Here is a 21495-nt window from a genome sequence, read left to right on the forward strand (position 1 = left end):
CCGATGAAGCTGAAAATTTACATACGTTTGTACATGTAAGTACGGTGACAATGCAATATTATGGTACCTACCATCAAGCTGATCTGACGATGGAGACAGGAGGTGGCCATAGGAACACTGTGATAAAACAACGCAACCTAATTGTGTTAGGGGTTTTTAGAATTGGCTCGATGAGTATTAGTTGCCTGTGGAAAGAAAAGTACAGTCAGCGCTAAAAGCTTGTACCTAAAATAATTTTTTTGCCAAAAAAATATTCCTACCTGTAACTCCTGTATGACTATCACACCACAGAGAGACTACAGGAAATATTCTATGCTTCAATAAAAATCGAGTCAAACGTAAACAAACGGTTACCTACATTATTGTACCTATATAAAATGTCTATGAGTACCTATGTAGTAACGGCCTCTTGGCCCATTCGGTACTGGCCCTGCCTACAAAGCAGATGGTCCCAGGCTCAAATCCTGGTAAGGGCATTTATAAATTTGAACTCTGTTAACCCCCGGAAAGTGGTGAAATATTAGCTTAACATTTTATTTAATCGCAGTATCAAAATTAATGTTAGTACCTACCTACTTAGTTGTTATACGACGCCACGTGCCATGCCACGATACGTCACTTCGCAAATATGAAGATACGGTATAGGATGGTCGCGCAATCACACTGGGTCGTTCAACGCATGCTAACAATATCGGTTGCCTAGCAACAGCGGCAACTTCATTTTCACTGTGGAGGGTAGAAATAAGGAGGACAATCTATGTGTATGAAAAGTGTCCATCAAAAAACCTTAAATAGGTGGCGCCATAATACATCGCGAACAAATTTTTGACTTTGACTAAAAAAATCAAGTCACTGACAGCGCACTTCATTCTGTCAATATCGTCCAAGTTCATGTCATGTCCTTGTGCTACCCTAGCGCCACCGGAGAGATTTCGAACTATTATTTACACCTGCCAGTTGGACATTCTAGCAAGAGTTCTCCCATAAGAGATTCGAGTCCTTACCTCTACCCTCCATAATTTTCACGGTGAACCATCCAGTGTGACTGCACTGCACCACGAGATGCCACGGGAGCTACAGGATGAACGAGAATATAGTAAAATAGCAAATAATTTAAAAGTGGGGCTCACTTAACTTATTATCCTGATCCTGATCACGCGCTCGTTTAGGTATGGCCCTGTTTCAGATAAAATGACTAAGCTTAATGGACTAAATAAACTAATTAAAAATAAATATTACTAAAATCTGCACGACTGAAAATCTTTTTTGGTAGGTAATTAATACCTACTTTTTTCTTTTATCCATATCTTAGGTGTAACATAGAGGCAGTAAAAAAGGCGTACCTACGTGTATATTGTTGATGAAAGAAGGTTAGTTGCTAAGATGTTCGTCATTCTCATTATCTAATATCTATATGTATAATATAGCCGGTCAAACAAGCCTGTTAGCAGAAAAAGGCGCATTTTTAAATTTTCTATGGACCGACAATCATTCCCGCCTACATTTTTTAAATTTGCCTCTTTTTCTTCTGACGGAAATGGCGTGACGGACTATATATACTCAAACAAGTCAGTAGAACAATGTGCGAAATTAAGATCTTCTATCGGTAGTCAACCCTTAGCGCCAACATTTTTTTAAATTTGTCGCCTTTTTCTACTGACAAACCCACTTTGTCACTATAAAAAGGCGCAAAATTCAAATTTTCAATGGGACGATAAGAGGATAACGTTAACGGGACGGGGTTCACTAAATTAACTCATTGACTATTTCAAGAAAACCTTTATTTCGATACGAATTCATGACAATTGCAGTGGCCAGTGCGAAACGTACAAACATACAGCCCTGTCATCTATTATAATGACGAAAAAACTAAACTTTTTTTTAATGTTTGTTGCTAGATGCCACTACGGTTCTTTGCATCAATGCTTTAAATTATTGTAACTTTGTTGTAACCTCTAAAGAAATTTATATTATGTAAAAAATACAGTGTTTTATGCAGAGACTATAATAAAATAATAGTTCGTTGCGGAGTCATCACGACGGCTTAATTTTTGTCTTAAATAATTTTGTTGAGTATGTTGGTAGACATGACATTGACATTGACAAGTTTATGTCAAACTGACAGTCAGTACCAGTAGTTATTTATTTGTGCTTGTATTTTACGATGTTGTTCAGAGAATCTGTTTATAATTACGTTTACTTGTTAAATGGGAAGTGATTGTGGCAATTGACTTTATTATCTATAGAACTTTTCTAACATTTTCAAGTAATTGACAGTACCATATAAGTATGGTTATCATGGAACTAGGTGAAAGCGTCGGCAGCTTGGAAGAGCAGGCACTTAAAAGGAAAGAAAGACTAAAGAACTTAAAACGGAAGAACCGTACTTCAGAAAATGAAACTTCAGACGCTCCTGCTGAGAAAGTTTCATTGCCAAAGTAAGTTTTCTTCATAAAGTTAGGTTATGTGTACGTCTCCATTCTCTCGTCATAGACAGGAGGCCCTATGCTTTCTTTGTTGTTTTGGACTACATATGGAGGTGTCTCATACTTCAGTCTTTTCCCAGTGAGTAAACGTGAACAATTATTAAAAGCGATTATCAAAAAAATTGGGAACAATTATAAACCGAATATCACTTTAGACGTTCACGTCTACACTGGCCGGTTTGTGCGTGAGGAAATTGCCTCGCGCGTATGCTCGCTCTATGTGGACCCGCCTAATAAGCATACTTTAGAATGTTATTTAATAATATTTAGAATGTTTTCGTAATTTCAGACCAAAATTTCGGAGCTATAAACCACAAGATGAGACCCTTCAAGAAGCCAAGTTGGAGGATGCTTTACCACCAGCTGTTGAGGATGAAGTAAAAGATTTGCTAGAAGCTGGCAAGGAGAAGGTAATCATTTGTGTCTAATAGGTTATTCCAGAGACATGTGACATTACATATTGTCGCTATACTTACTCAACCTCGTATTTATATATTAGATACATATATCAGATACAAGTTTGAGTATAGCAACAATATTCCATTATTTTCTTTATTCATTTTTATATTAGTTAGATTAGGTTGTTTATGATATTAATATAATTTAAATATAAAAACACAACAACAGTTTTATTTGTTATCCAAGAAAATAAGTGTAGGAAACTGATTTCTTAATATGGCAACAAAACAAAATACATGTTAACACATAAAAATCTAGAACCTAGGGTGTCTCTGGCAGTGGTGTCCAAGCATGCTCCATTATTGTTGTTGATGGTGTTTTTAATCTTACCATGCTATGAAAACCCAGAAGGCTGTCTTCTTAAAGCTTCTTAAGGAAGGATTGAGTATTAGGTCCAATTTGACTACTATAAAGGTATGTCTCGAAATTGCGCGACGACTGCGAGAGCATTGTTCGACCGTGGCAGAACCAGTTTACAGGCAGGCCCATTGCTGCACTAATATCATTCCATGCATCATTTCTTGATGATTTGTTGCTATAATCACAGCATTTACTGTTCCATAGAAACTGTTTAGAGCCATATAATTTAATTAAAGTATGACACTTCATTATCCATGCCTACGGCCGCGTAAGCCAACTGAAAAATATACACATTGGTCCCAACTGCGCGAATAAAACAATGAACGCTTCTTTGCCGCGCGGCCACAAACCGACAATAAACGGTTGTCGTTGTCGCGCGGCCACAAACCGACAATAAACGGTTCGTCGTTGTCGCGCGGCATGTTCGCGTTCGAGCGCGCCAATGATCGAGTTGGCTCGCGCGGCAGCCCGGTCTCCATTGGGCGCGGCTGCCACGCGAGCCAATGTTCGATAGTTTGCTGCGCGATATCGAGACGCGGCTTTAGATCTGAAGATTAAAAGTCATATAATAATATATAGGTCATGATGTGCCTCATTAAAACTTAATGATCATAATCATATGTTGCTTCAATATATTTTCATTTGGTAATGTTAATTATATCATTGAGCCATTTAATACCCTGTATGTATTTCTATTTCCAGGTAGTCCTTCAAGACCTAGACATATCAAGTTTAGCACCTAGAAAACCTGACTGGGACCTGAAGCGAGATGTATCAAAGAAACTAGAAAAGTTGGAACGGAGAACACAGAAGGCCATTGCAGAACTTATATGGGAGCGACTCAAACAGGGAAAGGAGGACAACCTTGGAGCCATGATCACAATGACAGATAAGCCTAGTACTGATGATTGATATGATATGATTGCTGTATCTAGTGTGTAAGTAATATATGATATTTTTTAAGATAATTTTGTTTCAGTACTCTCACACATCCACACATAAAAAGCGTTTGTAATATAAAATTACATAAGTTAAACTTTCTATGACAATAACATTGTCAAAATTACCTTGCTTCGCCTCACTCAGCTCGTCACTTACATATGTATGCAAATTTTTAGGGCAATCGGAAATCGGGCAATCGGTAAAATGTAGTATTCAAGATTTGTCCCACATTGACATACTAACAGGGCAAGTAAAATAAAAGCTTGTAATAAAAGACAACTGTCATATTTTTATCACAAAAATATAATTGTGGACATATCACAGTAAATAAAATCACACTTAATCATTTTATAATCTCTAACCACATTTGATTCATACATTTTCAGTCATTTATTATAATATTGCAACATCTATCTATTGGTCTACTTAAATATAATTCCACTAAATATTTATTACAATGCCTTACGTTAAAAGTTAAGACAACACAAAACGTTATATTGGATGTTGTCATTTGATAATTATTCTGTATCTGTACCTATAAAAAGTTGTTGATATTGTAAATTTACTTATATTTTAATGTTTTTTTTTACTCTTACAATAAGCAAAAACAGGTCTTATATCTATTTTTAAATATTTTTATTGATTTTGTTTAATAACCCATATAAAAATTGTATGTTTGTTTAATTACTTCAATAATTATCTTTAACTTTCTAGTTCTTCTTTAGTAGTAGTAGTTCTTTATTTCTATAAAGGCTGGTATTTGCATAAAAAATAATGTCATGGTTTTATTAATTATATACATGCCTTTACTTGTTTATGGCTGGTTGTTAAATAACATTTGATGAACAGTAAATTATATAATTGATAGTAAAGTAAAATTTTATGTACAAACTTGTTTCTTGAAAATCTCGTATGCAAATGAATTATTGTTATTGAAGTTATTTATTTACTAACATGATTTCCTATAATAAATAATTAATTTATCAAACAGCTAAAACACCAGTAACAAAATCCAGAAAATAATATTATAATGGTTTTTTAATGTGATTAATATTGAGCTATTCAACTCTTCAAAAGTAAAATGTACTTTTCCATTCAGTATACTATACATATTCCCAAATACATGCGCACATATACATACATATATATTGCTTGAAAATCTCGTAAACAAGTTATTTGTTCTACTAATATTATATTATGGAACTTATTTATTGACAAAATAATTTCCTATAAGAATTCATTTATAAAACAGTTCAAACACCAGGAACAGAATACAGAAAAAAAATAGGAATAAGTAATGGCTTTTTGCTGTGATTACTGTTACTGTTAGCTATTCACTCTTTACTATTTCAAAAATTAAAATATGAAAGTAAGGTTGACCTTATTCATATACAATTTACAACACAAACTTATTGCATTGGTTGTATGAGGTCGGTTAATGGTTGAAAGTGTTAAAAATGGCATGGGTGGCAAATATACACATAGCATCTCATTGACGGTCTTTCATTTCAATTGTCGTAATGATTCACTACATCTAAAATAAATAAAAATGTGACCTTGTCCGGCAAAACGTCCCACTTTGTCGCTTGCATTAAGGACGAGATTTGCTTGTATCTTTATACGAATAACCTGATATGTCCTTATGGCAAGCGACAAAGTGGGACGTTTTGCCGGCTGGGGTCACAAATATTTTTCAAATAACATGTAACAATCCTGAAAATATTAATAAAGATAGTTTGTAGTCTTAGGTATTAAGAAACATTAAGTGAAACTATGGAAACAATACTAAGACGCGTAAAGTGGTGCAAAATATTGTAGCTCCAAATTTGATTCGCATATTGTAAGATAATTAGGTTGCCGACCGCAAATTTTTGATAGTTCACTTACCGAAGATTATAAAACGTATAGCGCCACCTCCTGGGGTCTTCGTGGCAACATTTTGCTCTAATTTACTCGTCTTCGTTATGTGTCTAATGTAAAACGTATAAAACTAAAGATTTCATGACTAAAGGAACCCATTACAACACAATCATTACGGCTATACTCGACAGCAACATTAAACTCTAATACAATTTCACACCTCTCGCACCATTTCTCCTCCTTTGTCTCTAGTAGTAGTAGTAGTCGTTTCCTCGTTATAGAGTCTAACTCAATGTATCAGAATTAATTGTTGTCGCTATTCTAGAAGACGATGCGTTTGGCTGGGTGGGCCGGAAGTTTTTAAGTTGTACCACCTCTCTTCGGCCTTAGTGGGGTGGTGGTTTCCATCAAACGTATTTCGCTGTACAGCGCCATCTGCAGGTTTTTAGTGACAACTCTATTTTTCTTTACTCTTTAGTCCTTATGGCAAAACAAAGCATACAAATAAAAGATTTTACGGCTAATCGGGACCATTATAACACAATCATTACGGCTATACTCGACAGCAACATTAAACTCAAATACAACTTCGCACTACCCGCCCCATTCCCCTTCCTCCTCCTCGGTCTAGTGGTAGTAGTTTCCTCGCTAGGGTCATCCAATTCGTTGTAACTGAAGTAATTGTTATCGATATTGTAGAAAACGACGCGGTCGCCGATTGGCTGAATGGGTCGGAAGTTGTGACGGATCTTGCCGTGGGCTGATTTTAGCTCGCGGAATAGCTCGATCTGAAAACGAGAACAATGTATTTTTAGTTAGGTACATATTTTTATCCATAAAAGGAACGGAGACAGTACGCGTTTAGAGCGACAGGCTGTATTCGTATTTGTGTGTATCAACACATCACATTGATTGAGATTTGTATTATGTAAGACAATTCCGTGGTTCGAATTTTAAAGGTAAACGAGATGGCGCTGTACAGCTCCATACATTTTGCGGTAACTCTGATTGTCAAAAGTTGACGATTGACAATTCAGTGACCGTAAAACATGACGCAGTTCAGCGCCATCTGTTGTGGATGTCAAACTAAGGGGCACGGTTTTCACTAAGACTTTACTTTTCTATTAAAATCAATTATCTTTGGCTATATTGAGATAGATAGATAGTAGACTCGAGATCGAGACTGCAGTTAGTTTCATTTGTAAATTCTGATTTGTTGTTTGAGAGCACTTTGTATAGAACACAAAACGTAGCCTCATCTATTATTTGATTCAGACCGAGTCAGACTTTCCCTCTCTATTACAATCAATTTATTTGGTGTGTATATAGAGGTTTACGAAGATCAAATGACAACAAATCATTTTAAGCAATTGCTGTGGTGCATTGATGGGACCCCGTTTCCCGTTAAACCTCATTTCTTTAACTTATTTTACTAATGAAACCACTTACGAACTTGGCATTCTTTCACGTTTATATTATTTATGAAATGTATATATTTTATTTGAGTAAAGATAAGAACATAATTTTCCTAATTTAGACTCATGAAACTGGACTTTATATAATTTTTAGGCACTTGTTCATATTTAATTGTTTATAATTAGCATTATAAAAACTGGATAGACAATGTGTGAATAAACCTATTCATGAGCTAGTCTCACAAACTGTTTGAAAGTCCAGCCAAGTAACGACACCGGAGCACGGTGGCGTTGTCAACGAGACCGAGTGCGTGAAGCAGGTCGGAGCAGAATGTTAAACAGTACTTCGGTGGGGCTCCTTACCTGTTCAAGTTCATGAGCTAGTCTCACAGGCTGCTCGAAGTCCAGCCAAGTGACGACCTCCGAGCACGGCGGCGTAGTCAGCGAGCCCCCGTGCGTGAAGCAGTTCGTAGCAAGATGTTAAACAGTACTTCGGTGGGGTTCCTTACCTGTTCATGAGCTAGTCTCACAGGCTGCTCGAAGTCCAGCCAAGTGACGACCTCCGAGCACGGCGGCGTGGTCAACGAGCCCCTGTACGTGAAGTACCGCCGCAGGTCGTACGGCAGAATGTTGAGGAACGAGAACGGGTTGCTCATGACTACGGTGGCGTGGGGTTCCGTGACGTTCGCGAGCGCTGACGTGATGTCGTCGTAGGCAGGGTGTTGGTGGCGGTCGAGCTGGAAATAGATTCATTAGGTAAGTTTTAATAAAAAAAAAAAAAAAACTGGGTGATATAATATAACTACGTGAACAAAAAGTTATCTATGTGTTTGGTTACGGAAGGGGCGGTGGCGCTATGTTTTCTTTGAGTACATATGGGATAATAAGAGGTTTGCATACCTAAGGCTTAACTCGCCAAAGCATCGTATCTTTGTCCATTTAACCCCCATTCAAATATTGATATTTATAGGACAAATCATCTACTAGAATAATATTCCATTATTATTATTACTAAAGAAGAGACGCTTAGCATGAGGCATTTCGTACATCCCACCTGTTCCTATATCTCAATCAATAAATTTTTCGTGTTATGGCTCCATCAAGGTGTTGATGATTCTGCCAATGTCGAGGTTGGATAAGACACGGCTAGTATATGAATCTTATTACGGTCATAGACAGTGTTCGGTGGAGTATCCGATCTGCAAAGAAATACAAATTACGACTTGCGTAATTATGACGCTGTCCGCCCATGATGCCGGCTGTCAATCTCACTGTGCGAGCGGGACAGCAAATATAATTAAGCAAGTGCAGTGAGATAAAAACAGGGTCAATGTACGAAATTCCTCCTTCTGAGCGTCTCTTCTTTAGCACGTTATTATTTAGCGGTACAGGAAAAAATGTTGTTTTAATAAATTAATTTAATTCACTAGGATATTATACTTGTGCAAAGAACTTAAAGTCTGATATAATAAATTGATAAATCATCTCTATAAATAAATACTAGCACTACTCTTAAGACATTATAACAAACCATTTCTTGCTACTAATCACCCATTCAGCGCAAAACTCCTGTTCTTATACATGGTCTATTAATAGAAGCATTCGTTATGTTCGAATGTATTACACGTTTGCATCAATACCTTGCATACAAAACAGGAATGTGTTCGTCCTTAGGTGTAAGCACTTTCAATTAGCATTCTAGGAAATAGGAGTGAACTAAGAGTATTTCGAGCAAAATAAGTATTCTTGATCTTTATTGAGTGTAGGCTTATGATTCTAAATAAAATTTCGTAGATCAACTGAGTACCTATATACTATGTTGATGGTAAGAAATATATATATTTTAATTACACTGATCACAGTTATTTCCTACAGCTGGCAGAATAAATTCAGGGTATTTATCCGAATACTGGCAAGACCTAGTTAGGTACCTATACTAGAATCTCTTTCTTAAGTTTTTACGTTCCTATTTGAAAACAAAAGGCGTCTACAATTTTTTTACCACTGAGGGTACCTACGCAAAGTTATCAATATCATCATGAATCAACACCACATTTCGACTATAAACAATGAAGAATTTGTAACTAAACTACACGAGCTTCTGGACCCATAGCTTTTGGTCAAATATCACCGCCGCTCCTTCTATACAGTCTCAAGATTCTATTGCCAGCATAACTTAAATTGTTCTCGATGTCATCTTTCTTCTGTCTCGACAGCGCACTCTATGATGCCTTGGCGGCACTGCTTGCGAGCGCTACTCAGGTGTTACTAACTAGGTAATTTGTTTCATAACTGATTTGTTGACATTACCTCGTAGAAGAAAGCTAACACGGCGAGCCCGTCGCTGTGTTTGACGGCTTCCTTGGCGGTGTGGTATTCGTCTTTATAGAAGACCATGTGTAGCTCCATGGGGAAACTGAAAATTAAGACTTCTTTTTATTATTTGTCATCCCGTACAAGCAACTACTCTGTTGAAATAGAAATTTTATTGTATTAGTTCTTACTTCTAATATTTACAATCCAATGAGGTAATGAGGAAAATCAAAAACTGTATATAAGTCAATACAAAGTTGATTTCCCGGTAATGCTAGCCCTATCATCATTCGCTTGCCCTTATCCCATTCACTTGGGATTGGCGCAGCAAGTCTTTCTTCCATACTTCTATGTCACCCGTCATTCCTTCCTTCACTTGCGTTCGTTTCATATCATCTGTCACACAGTGCTAAGAGATAAATTAATAGTTTAAAAAACAATAGAAAAACACGCTTTTATAAATGCACGTAAAAACCAAAAAGACCTTTCTCACAAGTGCAAACACGTCTATGATACGATATTCCTTCATCGAATACCAGTGCCTATCTTCCGGCTTCATCATCAGACCTTGAAACCTAATCGTGGTCAAAGTTCATTACAAGACTTTTCTAACAAATCCAAACACAGCTATGATACGATGTTCCATCATGAAGTTCCAGTTCGTATCCTCCGGCTCCATCATCAGATCAGTTCGACAGTACCATATTATTGTATTGTCATTAGAACTTTTTTTTTTTTTTTTTTAGTACATTTACAACTACATACAGCTGCCAATTCTCATGACGCTACGATCCTTGGAAGATGGTTAAATTAGTTACCTTAGATTCCAATACATAGTTACATACAGGTCGACCTAATAAAAGCGTGTTAATAAAACATTTTTTTTCAAGCCGGGTCGAATCGAACCTGGTAAAAAAAAAAAAAGCGGATGTCGATCTATCACGGAAACGTATACTTATAGTTCCAAACTATAAGGAACAGGTGTTATATTACTCGTATACCTACTTAAAAACCAAACGACCAATCCAGGTGCATACCATTGTAACTCATTGTGACTTGACGACATAAATCACCCGTATGTTTTATGTATTGTTTTAATCACACCAGAACAATATGCAGATTAACCGAAGGAATGGCGATTAGCATGAATCCACAGTCATTATTATAATAACGCCGCTAAGTATGGCTATTCATGAACAAAGCACGTGGAACACGACATAACACTCACGACATTAACCGGTTCGCTATGTTTATATTACATAATGTATCTGTATTTATTTTTATCAAAATCATAATGATATAAGTACGCAAAATAAACAATATCATATCATATACTTGTCACGAAGGCGGCATTCAAACTTCGTAAAGTGAAATTGATCTCACTTGCTAGCGAGAGATTCGTTGTCCACCTTTGAACTAATGAGAAAGACAGAGACAGTTACCTTCTATGGTTGATCTTGTCCTCAGAGCCGAAGGTGTCATTATCCCCCCAATGGAAATGCATCTGACTGAAGATGTAGTCGCCCTCTAGCGGCCCGCCGCGTACTCGCGGATGTGGTTCGTTTTCCACCTCTATCAGAACTGCAAGCAAAAAGTTAGCAGTAAGCTCAATAAGGCTTGTGTTGAGGGTAATTAGACAACGATATATATATAATATATAAATATTTATAAATACTTAAATACATAGAAAACACCCATGACTCAGGAACAAATATCCATACTCATCACACGAATAAATGCCCTTCCCAGGATTTGAACCCTGGACCATCGGCTTCGTAGGCAGGGTCACTACCCACTAGGCCAAACCGGTCGACAATTGATGATTTTGAACTTTCTAAATAATTATCGCTTCGAATGTATGAATGTAAAATACAAAACCGGCCAAGAGCATGTCGGGCCACGCTCAGTGTAGGGTTCCGTAGTTACTCTTCCGTCACAATAAGCTAAACTGGAGCTTAAAGTGTAGTAAATGGTACCTTTCACCCGAGTTAAACAAATAGGCAAATTTGCATAATCAGTACCTAATTAAAGTAAGTCTTTTACTATGAAGGTAAAATTTTTTGCGATAACTCAAAACAGCTAAACTGATCATGTCCGCTATAGTTTTCATTTAATATCTTTCTTAAGCTCTACTTCCACGATTTTTTTCATATTTTTTGGACCTATGGTTCAAAAGTTAGAGGGGGGGGGACACATTTTTTTTTTCTTTCGGAGCGATTATCTCCGAATATATTCACTTTAAAAAAAAATGTTTCTTGAAAACCCCTATTAGTTTTGAAAGACCTTTCCAACGATACCCCACACTCTAGGGTTGAAGCGAAAAAAAAAATTCACCCCCACTTTACGTGTAGGGGAGGTACCCTAAAAAAAATTAAATTTTTAGATTTTCTTGTACGACTTTGTCGGTTTGATTGATCCATGCCAAATTTCAGCTTTCTAGCACTAACGACTACGGAGCAAAGCCTCGGACAGACAGACAGACAGACAGACAGACAGACAGACGGACATGGCGAAACTATAAGGGTTCCGTTTTATGCCATTTGGCTACGGAACCCTAAAAACATACGTAAGCAACATCTGTCACATGCATGCCGTGTTTGCCTGTAATTGGGTGAATACAAGTCAAGCAATCTTATTTTATATCTTGTCATTTATAAGTCTTTTTTGTATTGCACCTGTTGGCAAACGTAAAAAGGAAAAAGAATGAATTGATGAAGCAGCAGTGCCCCCCCCCCCCCCCCCCCGCATGCCTCCGGCGACATCAAATTGCTCCCCCCCTAGGCCCTAGGTCACTGGCTGGCTACGTTCTTACGCGTTAATAATATTCGTAGGCAGGGCAGTAAATTTGGCTTTCCTATTGTGTATTAGTCCGACTTATTTCCCTTACAAATTTTAAAAGTATCTCGACGTATTTTTGGACCAACCTGTAAGCTTGTAAAAATAAATCTATGTAACAAGTAATGCAATGTTGTAATATAGCTTCCTTGGCCGGCTTTCTTAGTATTCTCGTCGTTTCACTGATATGATCGTTGAATGAAATGTACTTTACTATCAGTTACATGAAATTGATACAATATCACCCACTACACCTGGACTTGTAAGTCGTGTAACTTAATATCGATACCGCAAATACGGTATTATTTACTTGATCGTTACCGTGCTTCCTTCTTTACTGGGGATACCGTAAATGGGGTGAGTAGGGATTACGAGGGCAGTTGGGTTATGAGTGGGGTGAGGAGGAATGACAGGGGGGTGAGTTGGTTTTTACAGGCTACTGCTAAGTAAATTATATATTCTAACAACAAATCAAGCTATTATAATGTTCATAATCCCAAAGTGTCGCTCCAACAACTTTCAAAACTCACCTTAGTATGAAATCCCTCGTCACCCCAACTACGGGGTGAGCTGAGATTTCCTACTATTTCGTGTTTATCTCTAAAGTCATGAAATAAAACAACAAATTACACATACACACATACATCCGGAACACTTTTTTTGTAGGTATATAAATCAATATGCCACATATTGCATATTGCTTTATCCAGGTTTGAACTTCGAGTTCGCCCCTACTCACCCCATTTTACGGTACTTACTGGAATATTGTAGAAATTGCCGCAATGTTAGTAATATTGTCGTGTTTCTGGTATGGTAGGTAGGTAGGTAAAGATACCTTTACCTACCTACAAATACTAGGTATACTTACAGAGTGGAAAAAAATAATGGGCTCTGGGGGGAAAGTGCCTTAAAACCTTAAGCTAGCTCATTTTATTTCAAGGAAACATTTTTTTAAAGAAACAAAACTGCATTCAAAGCCACTGCCATACAATCGAGATTACGCTCTCATTTAAAACGACACTCTGAAACAAAAAAAGAAAGGTTTAGCAATGAAAACTAGTACATGACATACATATATGTTACGTTCATGTCAAGTTTCATATAATTTAAACATTGATTTAAGAGTCCCCGACAAGCTCGGCTGAATTTCACCTCCATACGGAGTTTCGTTCTAATGTTAAAACTACGTGTTGGATTGTAATGAAATTTTGCACATACAATGACATGAGGTATATCTTAGTCCTGGAATTATTGTATACCTCCAGTTTATAATAAAACAAACGAAATAGAGCAAAAACAAGTTGCATGAAATACTTAAATTCGCTGTATTTCTTTAACTATGGTATCTGAAGCTACATAAACTAATTACAGCAGTGGCAGCATGGTTCCATTTTTATCGCTTGTCACTATGCCCGTCACTTTCGCACTTACATACTTGATAGAACGTGACAGGCATGGTGAAAATGATAAAGAGCCAATCATCTTAGCCCTACAGGACTAGATATATCGTATCCTATAATACAAAGTTTCAGAGTAATCTAGCTAGTCGTTTCAAAATGAGTGCGTAACTACGGTTGTATGGAGAACGGAGCTTGCTGGGTGACCCTTAAAATGAGAACGTATGTAACTTCAACGAGGGTGCGGAGTGTTAGGATCGGTAACGCGCATGTAACACCTCTGGAGTTGCAGGCGTCGATAGGCTACGGAGACTGCTTACCATCAGGCGGACCGAATGCCTGTTTGCCACCGATTTAGTATAAAAAAAAGTATGGAAGTGGCTTTTTGGCGGCGGACTCGCTACTGATTTTACTCCTATGTATGTCAAACAGAAAGTAATAGTTTCGAAGATACCTACTCTAAATTTTCATGGAATGCATAAAAATAAAGAAAGGCATGTTGCGCTCGTGTAGAGGCGCTGCAATTCCACTGGTTGCTAAATTACCTCGCTAATTAAGACTTTCGCGCAAAATTCTTGACTACACTGCAATTTACCTACGTTTCACAAGCGTAACGGAAGTTAGCTCAAGTTTTTAAGTCAGATTAAATGGTAAAATAAATTAAAAACTACTTTAAAAATAATAGGATATCTTGTTACTATCAACGGATCTAGTTCCGATACTGATAGCAATTTGGTACACTTACATCAAAATACCTATATGTAAAAATGGAATTTGTTGACCTCTTGTACCAGTGTTTCCATTATTTAGCTAACCAATTTGACATCAAGTTTGTCGTAAAAGCCAACGTAAAAAAAGGCATTAGGCATGTTAAAACCTTTCTTCTTAAATGTATGCGATAAAACTCAGCGTCGCTTGCACCATTCCACTAACCCGGGGTTAACAAATTAAACCTGAAGTTATCATGGTTACCAGTATAATTTGACACTGGGTTAACGATTTAACCGCTTAACCCCGAGTTAGTGGGATGGTGCAAGTGGCTCTTAGAAGAATGTATCCAAGTCGTTAACTTCTGTTCACAGAAAATACGCCGGTTTTCCCGAACACGTAAACACGTTTACAGGTAAAAAACGACCCTTAAACGACGTTTTCACGTTAAATTGCCGTTGTTGGCGAAGTGCACGTCGTCGATGAAGTCGTCACCCACGAACTCGATGTCAGGCAGCGTCGCCTGCTTCACGTACTGTTGATGTTGATCGGTCTCGTATGCCCTCTGTAGCTTAGTGTTGACGTGCCTTACCAGTGTGTCCGTTGTTGGTGACATGCATGTCGTCGTTGGAGTCGTCACCCACGGACTCGATGTCGGGGAGCGTGACCTGCTTCACGCAAAGCACGTCAATGTTGACGGGCTCTGGTGGCTCTTGTGCTTGCCCTCTGTAGCTTAGTGTTGACATGCCTTACCAGTGTGCCCGTTGTTGGTGACGTGTACATCGTCGATGGAATCATCGAAGCCCACGAACTCGATGTCGGGCAGCGTGACCTGCTTCACGCGCAGCACGTTTATGTTGATCGGGCTCTGGTGCTTGCCCGTGCACTCTCGGTATCGCTCGCCCCAGTGCGTTGGACCTGGGTAACAAAATAAAGATATTTAAGTACACCGTTTAGCGTATTACGTGAAAAAACTATAGGTATATATGATTTTGTGGAAGAGTTTTATCGGTGATAGGCAAAGGATTGTTTCGAGCTACGAAATAAATTGAAAATTTTCAAATCAGGGAAAGCAGTCAGGATGAAATTCGCAATTGTGCCGCTTAACTTCAAACTCGGATAAATACATTCGACCCTCTTAAGTAGATATTTCATCTACCCTGTTACCTTTCCTCAATACCTAAATCGTAAAATCTGACAGTTGGATTTATCCAAGTTTGAAGTCAACCGACTCAATTGTGATTGCATCTGTCAATCCGCTACAGTTTTTACTTTTTGATTGGCGTGAATAATTAACGATTGTCGCATTTGTTACGTTCCCGGACCAACAATAGTGAGTCAGCTGTCTAAAACCTCACGTTCTGAACAGGCTTCCGGAATTTATAGATAATGTAAAAATCATAATGTAACATTATATCCTTTAAAACACTTTTGGTTGCCTAAATTAAATTACATCATCATATCAGCCTTTTATCGCCCACCGCTGAGCATAGGCCTCTCTTTGAGTACGCCACTTATCCCGGTCCTGTGAGCCAATCTCATTCAGAGCCCGCAATCTTCCGAATGTCGTCCACCCAACGAGTCAACGGACGCCAGGCACTTCTTTCGTCTGAAAGCGGTCACCATTCCGACATTCTGACCCATTTTTAATTTGGTAATGACGTGTCCGACGTCTTGCACCTTGGTGCGACGTCAGATCTCGACATTCCTCACTCGGTCTTGAAGTTTGCGCGCTCCATGGCTCTCTGTGCCACTCAAATTTTATGCACATATTTTATTATTCCTTAGTGACCGTCCATGACACGGCACCGTAAAACAGTAAATTTAATACTGAGCATATTAATATACCGTTATTTCGAAATATTTCAACCGCAATTCACATTATGTAATTATAGCTTGAATTTATACAATTGGTTCATCAAAACAGTCGTATTATTTAACCCGTCAATATTACGAGTAAACAACTCTTCCATATAAATTATGCCTTAATTACAGTGATCTGAATTGTAGATATTTAAATATGGGATTCCATATTTTTTAAGTACGTATTAATAATTGATCTAGTTAGTAACCTTTGTCACGCAAGAGTGCAGTCAAGGTTCAGGTGATATTACGGATCATACTGAAGTATTTTCCTCCAAATGCCCTAGTTTTAATTTTTCTGAACTCTGAAGGTTGTTCGACTGCCATAAGTCAGTCAGTGTTGAGTGCAGTGCATAACTATGCACAATTGATAGATTGACTAACGTTCACACACAGAACATAGAGAAACAGAGTTTTGTCAAATATCCCATAAGTTAAAGCAAACGTTTTTACGATGACAGACGATTTGGTGCAACTGGCCCTAAAACTGAGGTCCTGCCGGTTAAAACGTTAAAATTTCGTTATCTGCCTCTGTCTCGCTCTTGCATGTAGAAACTTCGATTTACATTTTTTACGGTAGGCCCTGTCATCCAATTGATTAATCACAAAAGCTAATCAACTTACCGATGTTGCCATCATATCCGAAGTCTTCTCCCCTTGTGAGGTCCGGTGCTGGAAAAGAAAAACAAAATAATTGTACTATCTAATACATGTACTAACACCAAGAAGGAAACTAGATTCGGACCAAGATAACTCGGCATGACATTTTCAAAGACAAAGTATGGCAATGTCATTATTGATGACCAATTTCTAGGAAATATTACGTTAATTTATGACACTACATTTATTTGTTCTGTTCAAATCAACTGTTAGCTTAGACAGATTGTACATTTTTTATTTATCGACCGAAGTGTCAGCAAAGGTCTTCGTTTTAACTCGGGCATTTCGCTTTTGTTTGTCCGCATGTTCTCTCTACAGAACGCGATTCTTAACCAATTCTCACGGAATTTTGTGACTAGATTCTATGATAAAAAAATAGCCACAACCGAATACAGAACATCCTCCTTCTATGAAATTGAAGTCGGTTAATTAAATATATTTTTTTAAATATATTGGATGCGTAAGATGAATTCTGCGCATCTTTTGGTCTAACTGGATCACAAACGCTCACTTATGGAGAATAACCGGACAAGCACCCGTACATAAGGAGATCCAAACGCACAAATGGCATTGGATTGGGCATATCCTCAGGAAGCCTGACTCCCACCTATCCAAGGTGGCTCTAACCTGGAAGATGCCCGGAAAACGGAAATATGTTCGCCCTAAATCTACTTGGCGTCGTTCTGTGGAGCAAGAGTTGGGTGTATTGGGGATGGGGTGGGAGGAGGTTACCCATGCTGCCCAGGACCGGAGTCGGTGGAAGAAAATGGTTCAAGCCCTACACTCCAGCAGGGGGAAAAGAAGAAGAAGATTGGATACGTGGAAATTTTCAAAAATGCGAAAATAGGCATAAAGAACTTAAGCGCCGATAGCGTCGATGGCGCTTAAAAGCATTGTGTGTTCACTGTGATGATGACTCAATGAAGTGCCAATTATTTTTCGCTTAAACATTTTCTAAGGTTAACGCGAGATCTACAGCCCACAGAGCCACTTGTTTTATTTGGGGACAATCTTACTCAGATCGACTTAGCCCCTAACTAAGCAAAGCTTGTGCTATGGGTACTACGTGGCGATATAAGTACATACGTATATAGATAAATACATACTTATACACATAGAAAACACCCATGACTCAGGAACAAATATCGGTGTTTATCACACAAACAAATGCCCTTCTTCTTCTTATCGTGTAAAGGTGATCCAATTTCCTAAATTATGTTCGTCCAATGTTTTGCCACTTGTATACTTAACAAATGCCCTTACTGGGATTCTAACCCAAAAACATCGGCTTCATAGGCAGCGTCACTGCCCACTAGGCCAGACCGGTCGTCAACATTTATTTGCATATTTATTCTACAAATTAAAACTGATCTAGTTTATAGAAAATGAAAGGCAATATTAAGCTGAACATTAAACTTTCATATCCATAAAGCTTTCTATGAAATCCAGATCAATAAAATACCAGTCAATAGTTACCATTATCGCAATTTATTAAAGTTTCTCACGCAAACATTTTTATCATCGTATCCGCGGAAATGCATGTCGTGTACCGTGTTCACTACCTATACACGCTTTTGTGATCTACTTTGCTATTGCTATTGCTATTTTAAATCGAACAACCACCTCATATAAACCACGTACATCCACGAGATTTAAGTACCTAATAACAACTACGTGACTGGAGTCAGACCAAAATAAGTTGGCAGCGATTTTGGTAGCTCAGGCGGTGCTTGTTAAACGTCGTAATTTCATAGAAGTTTGACATAAAAAAAATTGCATTGTCTGGGTTATCAAAATCGCTGCTAACTTAGCTTGATCTGACTCTAACAACTACGTGACTAACTGACTAGTGGCTCTGGGAGCTGCAGACCTACCTATACACGCTTTTGTGATCTACTTTGCTATTGCTATTTTAAATCGAACAACCACCTCATATAAACCACGTACATCCACGAGATTTAAGTACCTAATAACAACTACGTGACTGGAGTCAGACCAAAATAAGTTGGCGCGATTTTGGTAGCTCAGACGGTGCATGTTAAGTAAACGTCGTAATTTCATAGAAGTTTGACATAAAAAAAATTGCATTGTCTGGGTTATCAAAATCGCTGCTAACTTAGCTTGATCTGACTCTAACAACTACGTGACTAACTGACTAGTGGCTCTGGGAGCTGCAGACCTCGTAATCTCATTTTGAAAATCGTTGTCTGCCTCTCTATTGCTTTCGCATATAACGACTAGGGTTTCTGCTCTTCTCGAATTCTCGAGGCGAGAAATCTCGAGATATTTGTCTTTCGTCGAGGCGAGAAACAAAAACTCAATGCCTCGCGAAATAGATCTCTTGTGATAAGTAAAAAGAAAACACGCGTATATAAATGCGACCTGTTAAGAACAGACGAAGATACAAAAACATTTTTGGCCAATCGGAAACGAAGACGCTTCTCGCTCATTCAATTTAAACATACGTACACTGGTTTCTTTGAGGCATGGACTCGGCAAAATTTGGGAATACTAGCCCTGGTTGTGGCCGGAAAATTGTTATTACTATCCAGCGACGCTATTGTACTTCGTTAAGTACAACACGAGGTTCGGACAATGCTGGTATGGGTACTTAGGAACTTAGGATGCTTATCTGTTTTCGTAATCCGCGGTCTTAATTTCTCGTGGGATGGTAATCTTTGTTCGAGGTTAGATTTGGCTTTCAAATTATGCTGAGGCAGAAATTTTTATTTTGTTTACATACTTTATACCATGTATATTAGAGATATTCGGCTGAACGTTACGATAAAATAATTTCTACACACATAATCATCATAAGTTGTAAATGAAATAAGGTAGGCATTTTCCTTATTATTTAGTAGAGAAACCAAAAATAAAGGGAGACAGTTATTTAATTTCAATTTTGTCAAAAACTAACTAAATCAACTTCGTATTTTGCCATTATTTTCATTCAACAAAAAAAGAATTGAGCTCAAGATTAGTGCACCCAATTTTGACACCAAGGTTTGACATTATCTGTAGGTATATCATTCACCCGATGCGCCATTCTCCAATATAAACAAAACTTGTTTTTGGCTTCAGATTAAAAAATAAAAGAATAACAAAATATTTTCTCGCGAAAAACAACAGAGCGTCTCATCGAATTAGTTCACCAAGTGCCTGAAAAGATTTTTTCCTGTAAACATTATTTGTGTCAAGAAAATTTAACAATTCATCTTCATCAAAAATTTGAATGCACTTGCATATACTTATGTCCTATTGTATTTTTGGTACCTAGTCAACAAATTTGAAGTCTGAACCAATCTGTACTGTGTCAGAGTGACAATAATATGCGATCTTACACTGCTTTCATATTTTTTCTCTTTAGCAAATTTCAAAGTGCCTTAGAAATTAAATGGTTTGACGTACCTTAAATCACGTTAAATGCTTTAGAAAGTTTTACGCCATTTAACCGAAGAGCAGTAAAATTCGTTATACATTATTTTTTGACAGTTCGTGATTATCGTGATACCTAAGTTTACCATATCACCAGATGTTGTTAAGGAAAATCGAATTTTGCTTTCGTAAACTGACTTAAATGTCACTGAATATTAAATAGGTATACTTACCTATCATTTGTTCGCTTTAACTGCAATATTAAAAATTGCAACATTAAAGTGACCACAAGAAAATGTATTGCGGCGTTTTCACTTATCCCGCAAAAAACAGTGAAGCAGCCATGATGAAATCGGGCTCCACGGTCAGTTACTAGAAGTTACTATTGAAACGGCCAGCTGTATGGTAGCTAATGTTTGTCTATCAAAACATTTGATTACGAGCCATGCATTAGAATGGAAGTAAAGTTTTCGATAGCATGCAGGTGTGCAATAGGTATAGATGCGTAAAACTAAATAATATGTTACCGCTTATATTAAGTACTACCACTGTCCACAATAAGAATCATTTTGGATTGACATTGTCATTAAACATTTATTAAGGGTCAGTTTCACAAAGTCTGAGTAAGCTAATTAACAAATAAATGAACTGCCAGATAAAACTTCCTGCAAAACTTAGCACTTTATGTACCAGCTTATTTGAAGATTTTGAAATGTCAACGATGACTTTATTCGTCAGATATGTGACAAGTAGCTTATTCAGGACTTGGACATTGTGAAACAGACCCTAAGTGTCACGTTATCTGGAAATTGGGCCCTTCGT

At 37.6% G+C, this 21495-nt stretch overlaps 2 protein-coding genes across 2 annotated transcripts in view; one reads left to right on the forward strand and one right to left on the reverse strand.

The window, feature by feature from the left end:
- Positions 1 to 2106: 2106 nt before the first annotated feature.
- On the forward strand, positions 2107 to 4273 carry LOC133520407 (coiled-coil domain-containing protein 12). The gene is made up of 3 exons (XM_061854799.1): positions 2107 to 2438; positions 2776 to 2896; positions 4008 to 4273. Exons 1-3 carry the CDS (start codon positions 2290 to 2292, stop codon positions 4215 to 4217), a joined length of 480 nt encoding a protein of 159 aa, XP_061710783.1. The 5' UTR covers positions 2107 to 2289; the 3' UTR covers positions 4218 to 4273.
- Positions 4274 to 4529: 256 nt separating this feature from the next.
- LOC133520406 (putative carbonic anhydrase 3) overlaps positions 4530 to 21495 on the reverse strand; it is a 77313-nt gene continuing 60347 nt past the window's right edge. The window contains exons 2-7 of the mRNA XM_061854798.1: positions 17263 to 17310; positions 15529 to 15693; positions 11278 to 11416; positions 9833 to 9938; positions 8032 to 8259; positions 4530 to 6895 (exon numbers count right to left, since the gene is read on the reverse strand). Of these exons, the coding sequence (XP_061710782.1) occupies positions 6641 to 6895; positions 8032 to 8259; positions 9833 to 9938; positions 11278 to 11416; positions 15529 to 15693; positions 17263 to 17310 (941 nt within the window). The 3' untranslated portion in view covers positions 4530 to 6640. The remainder of the gene's footprint in view (positions 6896 to 8031; positions 8260 to 9832; positions 9939 to 11277; positions 11417 to 15528; positions 15694 to 17262; positions 17311 to 21495) is intronic.

The sequence above is a fragment of the Cydia pomonella genome, chromosome 8, assembly GCF_033807575.1.
Source record: "Cydia pomonella isolate Wapato2018A chromosome 8, ilCydPomo1, whole genome shotgun sequence".
NCBI lineage: Eukaryota > Metazoa > Arthropoda > Insecta > Lepidoptera > Tortricidae > Cydia > Cydia pomonella.

What these genes read in the sequence shown, in the direction of transcription:
- LOC133520407 (XM_061854799.1), top strand. Translation starts at nt 2,290, where the DNA reads ATGGTTATCATGGAACTAGGTGAAAGCGTCGGCAGCTTGGAAGAGCAG. An exon ending in GAGAAAGTTTCATTGCCAAA is followed by an intron (nt 2,439 to 2,775) that starts GTAAGTTTTCTT and finishes TCGTAATTTCAG; the next exon opens with ACCAAAATTTCGGAGCTATA. An exon ending in TAGAAGCTGGCAAGGAGAAG is followed by an intron (nt 2,897 to 4,007) that starts GTAATCATTTGT and finishes TTCTATTTCCAG; the next exon opens with GTAGTCCTTCAAGACCTAGA.